The 8,315-nt window shown below is 51.4% G+C and overlaps 1 protein-coding gene across 1 annotated transcript; it reads left to right on the top strand.

The window, feature by feature from the left end:
- Positions 1 to 65: 65 nt before the first annotated feature.
- On the top strand, positions 66 to 323 carry LOC311425056 (uncharacterized protein; the record flags this gene model as incomplete). Its single annotated transcript, XM_084500536.1, has 1 exon — positions 66 to 323. The coding sequence occupies one exon, from the start codon at positions 66 to 68 to the stop codon at positions 321 to 323; it is 258 nt and encodes an 85-aa protein (XP_084356662.1).
- Positions 324 to 8,315: the final 7,992 nt, after the last annotated feature.

The raw sequence follows: 8,315 nt of genomic DNA, 5'->3' as shown, positions 1-8,315 counted from the left end.
CACGGCAGTGCCTCTTGCCTTTGCACCCACTCTAAGGTGACGGTCTTTCTAACAGCCCTGTGAAGATGTGCTCCCGCCAGGACAAGGACCAGTGCCACCGGCAAGAGCGATCCTCGTGCCACAGCAGTGAAGGGTGCCACGGGAGCAGCGGGGGATCCGGATGCCACAGGAGCAGAGGATCCGGGTGCCATGGGAGCACTGGTGGATCTGGGTGCCATGGGAGCAGTGGGGGGTCTGGATGCCACAGAAGCAGGGAGGGATCCTGCCATAGAAAGCCACAAGATTGCCAGCAGCAAATTTATCAGGTGTCAAAGATGAAGTGATCGGGTCACTGCCTGCATGTGGTGCACATGTTCCAAAATCCTTGCATGTCTCCCAGCAATCATAAAATGCAATGTCTCTTCTCCCTCTCCTGGCCAGTCTTGTACCTCTGATGAGCTTATGCGTAGGTGCCAGAAATGTGCTGTGCATATTCAGTCTGACATGGTTTTCTCTGTATCAGTCTTTGACAATAAATGAGCCATAACCATTTGGAGTGCATTGACAGTTTTGTGTTCATGGTTTTTCTTTCCCCTTGCATTTCATATCATGGTGGTGCAACACCTTGTGCTTGTTTAATGGCTCTGAATTGACCCTGTGCAGGTCCAAGCAATGGGGTGGGCACTGCCACTGTCTCCTTTATGAGCTCCTAATGAAAAAAGGAGAATAAATATTTTTAAATGCTGGCATTTTCGGAGGCTGGCTCACACATCCACAGTGCAGGCTGTTCTCCTCCACACCATCTTCCCACCGAGACCCCATAGGATGCGTTGCTTAAATCTTTGGGACCAGCTCCGGACACACAGAGGGGTGACACAGAAAAAGTCCTCTGGGGTGAGGGGATGGGGGCAGAAAACCCTTCCATTGCCATCTGCCCTCGAGGCACCATCCCCAGGGCAGGTGTCTCCATGTGCCGGTGACAATCCTTCCAGACAGCCTTTCCAGAAGCCCCCTGCCCAGTGCTTGGAGAGCCCTGGGTCGAGCCAGAGGTGTAGCACGATGCTAGTGGTACATGATGAACTGATAAATTTCTTCTCAGCACGTAATTAAATAGAATTGTGTAATTTATTGGTCTGCTATTGCCGTTCATGAAATGGTTGTAAGATGATTCCCGAGTGTGTCACGATGATCAGAAATATCTGGCATTGCTGAAAAGGGTGCAGACAGAAACAAACTCCCTGGGCAGGCTGCGCTCAGCACAGGAGCACTGAATCGATTGAAAAAGCCGGTTCTGTGGCTTCGTGCCTTACGTCCCAATTACAAGTCCCATTCTCAAGGCATGCTAAGGAGGACATGCACAAAACTTAGAGGTGCCCAGGGCTGCTGATCTTTAACACACTCAGTTAAACAAAAATGTGAGGAACTGAACACAGCACAACTTCCAGAGCTAAAAATTACACTTAACCTTTTATTCATGGAGAACACTTACTATATTTCTTCTAATGGCAGATCAAAATACAATTAAAAAGAAGTGATCAAACCTGAGTACAGTTTGCCCTGACACTGTTCTAGCTCGTAACAGCAATTAAGCAATACAAAAGAAGCATTTAGATTGCGTGCCTGATTCATTAGCCCTGCCCTGCCCTCCCGCCTTTCTAAAAATCCTCCGCATTTAGGTAGCAGCAAATGTGTCAGATGTTTTCCGGATGAGGAACTGCTCAGGATGGGCAGCACGTTAACAAAAGGCTCAAGAACCAGGTCTCAAAGCAAGAGCTGACACTGGGCTGGAGATATACTTCCACGCCTGGGTTTTCTTGGTTTTATAGCCGTTCCCCAAAACACGCTGCGTCTCATAACAGTGTGAGCAAAGTAGGGATGGGGCTATGGCTGTTGTGCGGGCCTGGGAGTAGCATGAAAACTTAAATGGAAAAATTAAATGCATGAAGAAAAAAAAATATAAGGCAGCAGAGTTGGACCAAGAATACTACACAGTCCTCAAGTATAATGAACATGGTGGAGGACAGGGAGCCCTTCAGTAGCCATGATTTGAGCATCTCTTCAGGCAGGCGAAATACTTCAACGTTGCTTGTGGTCAGCCGGTATTTGCTGAGCTCTGGCAAAATCTCAGCAGTTCCTTATTTCATCTGACTCTTCACAGTACTGATTTTAGTCTTTTATTCACTGCCTATGCAATAACTGAAATATCTTCCATGAGTAGTTGCAGAAAAGGGCAAAATGAGATCTGTGGTCCTCAGCACATACCCAGAGCCCAAGCAGAGGAGGTAGTGGAAAGGTACAAGGACTATCCCAAATTACTGCTTGTAATTAGCTCTCATTGCAAACACAGTGCGTGGCCTCAAGGCTCCTGTGGGTCTGTGCATTAGTCAAAATAACACATGGATTTCTTGGCCAATTATGAACTAACTGGGGAGAAAAGGGCTCCAAAAATGATGTTACTACCAGCTTGGAGAAAGTCCCTGGGGTCTGCCAGCTCCCCAAGGCACAGCACCCACCACAGGCCGCCACGCGTCACTGAGGGCAGCACCCACGGGAGCCTTCTCCTCCACTCATGACCTCAAAGCAGCCACCAGTGCTGCCACTCCGGCATTAATCACAGGCTGAAAGTTAACCACATAATTATGCACCTTGCTCATCTGAGATCACTACCTAGGGCAGATCTTCCCCCTTCCAAAAATAAGAATCCCAGATGCTTTTGGTCCTTCTCACAAAAGGCAGAAAACTTTTGGGCCAATAAAAAGTTTTATAGGAGCTGCCTTTTCTCTTTCTTCACAACTGCATCCCGTTCCTGCTAGGTTAGCAGAACCCAGCCAGCAGTGGTATCCATCCAACTGCTATTAAGGTAGAGCTCTACAGTGCCAAAGGCATTGCTGGTACTTCCAGAAACATCTCTGGGTTTGTGGGTGTTTAAGAGCTCCCCTAGACCTTTTAACAGGTGTACATGACGCAGGTCCAGGACATCGCCACATCCAGCTCTGGGTCTCCAGCATGAGGCGGATGTGGGGCTGTTGGAGCGGGGCCAGAGGAGGCCGAGAGGCTGCTTGGGGGCTGTAGCACCTCTGGCCAAGCAGACAACAGAGGAGCTGCAGTGGTCGGCCAGAAGAAGGCTCCAGGGAGACCTCCCTGCAGCCTTTCCATACACAGAGGATTAAGAGGGTTAGGAGAACAAGGGAGACTTTCTACCAGGGCCTGGAGTGATGGGAGAAGAGGCGATGGTTTTTAAGTGAAAGAGGGCAGTTTTGGTTTAGGTATTAGCAGGAAATCCTTCACGATGAAGGCGGTGAGGTTCCCCTGCGCAGGCTGCCCATACAGGTTGTGGATGCCCCATCCCTGGCAGTGCCCAAGGCCAGGCTGGATGGGATTTCGGCAGCCTGGTCAGGCAGGAGGTGTTGTGCCTATGTCAGGCATTGGAATGAGATGGATTTTAATCCCCCTTCCAACCCAAACCATCCCATCGTTCTGTGACTCTATGATTATTCCCCCTTCCACTTCCCCCCAAAGGCGAAGCAATCCTGAGCTGCAATCAACACCAAAAACAAGCTGTGGAAATCAGGGCCACCCACGCGACTCCCCCACCAGAGCTAAGTGCAGGTAGGGCTAGTAATTAAATATTTCTGTGGCACAGGAAAGATAGCCGATAACGAGAGGCGATACCCAGCGCAGACAAGGTGAGTCACACAGGCAACCCAAAGAGTGGGGACGCAAAAAAAAAAAAAAAAAAAAAAAGCCACCAGTGAATTAAATGAGCAGACAGACCTATGCAATGGGGAGGTGTTTCATTTCCAGACCACATCTGCAGAAAGGGTATAAAAGCGCAGCTGTCCCAGAGAGACGCATTGCATCCTCATCCCTTCATTGCACGAGCACCTCGGGTAAGAGCAGCGATGCTGCGGGGCTCTGGGCTCAGTGGGGTTGGAGTTTGCTCCATGGGTGCTCAAGAGCAGGGAGATGGGGTGAGGAGGGAGTGCAGGGCTCCAGAAGGGCGATGCTGAAAGAGGGCAGAGAAGTTTGGAGCCAGAGGGAGGTCCTGGGGCACTGCTTTGTGAGTTTTTTGGAAAACCCAGCCACGTTCCCCCTGTCCAACAACTCCAGATGCCTCCTAGCATCTCTGGAGACAGCTCCACTTGGACAACCACAGAGGTTCTGGAAGAGACTTGTGGCACTAATGGACCTGGTTTAGTGGTGGGACTTGGTAGGTCAGACTTGGACTTGATGATCCTGAAGGTGTTTTCCAACTTAGATGGCTCTACGATTCTGTGATTCTTAAGTTTAGAGGTGATTGTGGGAGCTGGCGAGGAACAGATAAATGTAACTTCCAGAGTCCTCTTCCATGGAAAAGCAGAAATGGGAAAGGAAAACCCTGACAGCCGCTCTCTCCCACAGGCCACTCCAGCACACAAGGATGTGCTCCCGCCAGGAGAAGGACCACTGCCACAAGCAGGAGCGCTACATCCGACAGAGCAGTGGTGGCTGCCACAGCTCCGGCGGTGGTGGCTGTCACAGCAGTGGCAGTGGTGGCTGTCACAGCTCTGGTGGCGGTGGTGGCTGTCACAGTTCCGGTGGTGGCGGTGGCTGTCACAGCTCCGGTGGCGGTGGATGTCACAGCTCTGGTGGTGGTGGATGTCACAGCTCTGGAGGCTCCAGCTGCCACGGGAAGCCGCAGGTGGTGTGCCAGCAGCAGCAGCAGCAGCAGCAGCAGGTCCACCAGCTGCCCTCGCAGAAGCTGAAGTGATGGGGCGTCCCGTGCGGCCCCGCTGCGGCAGCAGAGCCCACGCATGGACCAGCTCCGTGCGGCCTCCCCGAAGCTCTGCACGCCCCGGGGCACCCGGCTGCAGCCCCCCAGCTCTGCCCCCCAGCTGCAGCTGCCTGGGATGGGCATCGCTCCTGCTTCCCTGCCGCCTGAGCCACCAGGCTGTGCCTTGGCCCCAGGAGGTGCCAGCAACCCAATAAAGCATCACATTTCTCACATCTCTCTTGTCTCAGTGTTTCCTTAAGCTCCTCATCCTTATTTTCCATGCATGCCATAGGGATGCAACTGGGGTTTTGTGGGACATAGTGTCCATACAGTTATTAACTTGTCATGTATCTTAACCAGGGGATGTCACCCCTGAGGACATGCCCTGCCCTTTAGCCCATGTGTACAAGGAGACTGTTTGGTGTTGCCTCCCAGGGAGAACTGTACTGCAGGAATGAAACAGTACAGCGTGTATAAGAACCAAATTAATTCACTGAAGACTTTGCCCTGTGTCTTTCCTGAAGCTTGTTGTGCGTGTGCCAATGTCAGATGAGATCAGCAGATACCTGCCTCTGTGGGATGTGCCACAGGATGCAAAGAATCCCCCTTCCAGGAAGAGAGCTGGCACTGAGAGAAGCCAAATGCATCTCTCTCTGCACCCAGGACCTGGCAGAGATGCTACAGGCAGGCAGGGGCCAGCCAGGGGAGAGCTTTTGCAGCTGGTAGCTGCAAACAGCCTGGCCCAGGTGTTTTACAGTGCTGTGCAAAGGCTGACCAAGGAGCTGGGGGTGCACCATACCCCACTGCCAGCCCAGCTCATCCAGGAACAGCAGCAATGCCCTAGAACCCTGAGAAAACACTAGGAGTGACGGCTAGCTGTATGTTTTGATGGTCTTTTCCTTTGCCTCTCTGTTTTTTGTCTGTTTAAAGGTTTTAATGTCTTTTTTTGTGTTTTTTGTTTTGTTTTGTTTTTCCCCTGTAATCGTAATCTAAAAAAAGACAGAGGCTTCTATGCCCCCATTCTAATGTGTTTTCTGTCTTTAACTGAAAGTTGAATTAACTATCCTGAGAGGGTGGGCATGCAAGGAAAGCACCAACTGTTATGAAACATGGTACACGGTTAAACTGAAAATCCTCACGTGTCTTTCCCCATTGAATGAATGAGATCATCACCCAAAAAGCACTAAACTTTCCTGCACAGAATATCACCCATGACCTGGGAAAGGCAAACCTGCTCCTAGTAACCTCTGGAAAAGACAAAAAACAATTGCATCAAGCAATGCAAAGGCTCCTTGCACAGAAATGCATTTGTCCTCAAGACCTTAGTCATGGTTTGCTGCTTGGGGTGGTAGGGGGGATGCACACAAGCCCCCCGGACATGGGGCTCAGCCCAGTCCATGCATGCAGGCACTTGCTCTAACAGCCGCACGGGTTTTGCCTGTAGCACACTCAGCTCTAAGTGGGAGCTTGCCCAGCTCACCTGCTAATTACAATCTCAGCCACCGGTTTCTATGTGAATTTTTATGACACCAGTGGCAGCCAGCACAGTAAACACCAGCTGCATTTCGTGCTTGGCAAGGCTGCAGGAGAGCTTTTCATCCCTCCCACCTGTGGACCCCTCAGATAAGAAGAGGCAAGCTCCATGGCAGGGCAGGAGACACAAGGTGCAAAGCTCAGCCACCCAAAATATCAGACTTGAGCAGCTCACACCCTATAGAGCCCTGCTGCCCCATTTGGAGGCTTCATCCTGTTGTCACCATGCTGCTCCAGCAGGGCCACGTGCAGGACACAAGGACCACCAGCAGGCATTTGTGTGAAGGCAGACGGGAGCCACCCAACAGCTTCCAGGAGGAGCAGGAAGGAGTTAATTTTTGGTGCCACTAATGGTGTGGAATGCAATGAAATGGGAGCAGTGGGTGTGTTTGTTTTTGGGGAAGGACATCAGCTTTCTGCACAAGCACTCCAAGCCCTGGTGCCTCTTCCCCACTGCAGCTTTTCTCTGGGGCAGCAAGGGGAACTTCGGTGCCTCTTTGTGTGGTTCCCATCGTTGTCTCCTGGGCCTCGGGTTTTTTCTTGGGTTCATCCTGTAAACAGGGAGCTGCCTGTAGCCTTTACAGTGACACTTTGGGGTGATGAAGGGCCTTTCGGCCAGGACAAGACGTGCAGAAGGGCCATCTGAAGACCTCCACCTTTGTGCCAGAAGACAGAACGATGAAGCACGCAACACCGGATAAGTCTTTGCATTTCTCAGTATTTCCCAACCCTGTCATTAAGATGATGGAAACAGTCTTTGTCAATAAAGTATTCAAGGACCGTGCTTTCAGATGCCTGTACATGAACCTGTGACTACACAGCAGGGCTCGCAAGGCTTTCAATGGGCCCCAAGAGCATCTTCTGGCTGCTCAGGTGCCTTTTGGGGAAAATTCCCACCCTTTAGATCACAGAGGAAACCTAGGAAGTCCCTGACAAAGACCTGAGACACCTCTCTAGAGGAAGCCTGGGGGGATTGAGGAAGAAATAGAACTTAAGGAAGAAAATTTTCATCATGAGGGCAGTGAGACCCTGGACCAGGATGCCCAGAGAAGTCATGGACGCCCCCATCATCAGACGTATCCCAAGTTGGGTTGTTCGGGGCTTTGGGCAAGCTGTCCAGGTGAAAGATGGCCCTGCCTGCAGCACGGGCTTGTTGTCAATATTCTTTAAGGGTCCCTTCCAACCCAAACCATCCCAAGATTCTATGACTTTGTCCTGGCTACACCCATGGCTTTTTTTGGCTCAAGCACCTAATGGAGAAGAGTGAGAAACTCCACTCTCCTTTGTGCGTGGATTATTTCTGGGTTTATCCATTGCCAGCTCAATAGCAGGGATTAGACTCCGAAAGCAGAGCCTCATGGGATGGGGCTATAATTATGCCTGGATTTGGTTTAACAAAACAAACCCCAAACAGACAAGACTTTGGAAACCCAGGCACCCACGGGTTTCCCTATTAAGAGCAGGTGAGGCTGCCAATTAGATACTTATGTGGCACAGGAAACAGATAAAAAAGGAATGATAGCCATCTCTAATGAGTCAGGTGAGCGATGTAAACAGAGGGTGGTTTGGTGGGGATTGGGTATTAAATTAATGGATCGCTGTGACAGAGAGCTGTCTCATTTCCGGGGAAAGGGATCTGAGATCTCTATAAAACTGCCCCTGCCCCCGAGATCTTCATTTCCTCCTTTCGCCTTCGTCTCAAGCTCAGGTAAGTCTGGCAACGTGGGTTTTCCTTCTCTGGGACAGCGTCTTCCAGAAAGGGATGCAGAGGATGGGTTTAATGCAAACTCCGCTGCTGGGGACTCGGCGATGCTCCAGGGTGGTGGCGTGAAGGCATCCTCCATGGTGCCATCCTGATGGCATCCTGCATGGGAGGATGCAGGGCACTGGTCCGGAACCAGAGCTTTCCTGGGGGGTCCACAGCTCCTGTGGTGCCAGGGGTGGGATGGCAACCAGGGTGGGCATGGGGACCACCAGGGCAACGGGGGCAGTGGGACTCGTAGCAGCCCTGACAGCCCCTCTCTCCCACAGGCCACTCCAGCACACAAGG

Source organism: Aythya ferina (genome assembly GCF_964211825.1).
Source record: "Aythya ferina genome assembly, chromosome: 29".
In the NCBI taxonomy this organism is placed as follows: Eukaryota; Metazoa; Chordata; class Aves; order Anseriformes; family Anatidae; genus Aythya; species Aythya ferina.
The sequence above is the reverse complement of the archived record's forward strand: the minus strand, read 5'-3'. Positions and strand labels throughout refer to the sequence as shown.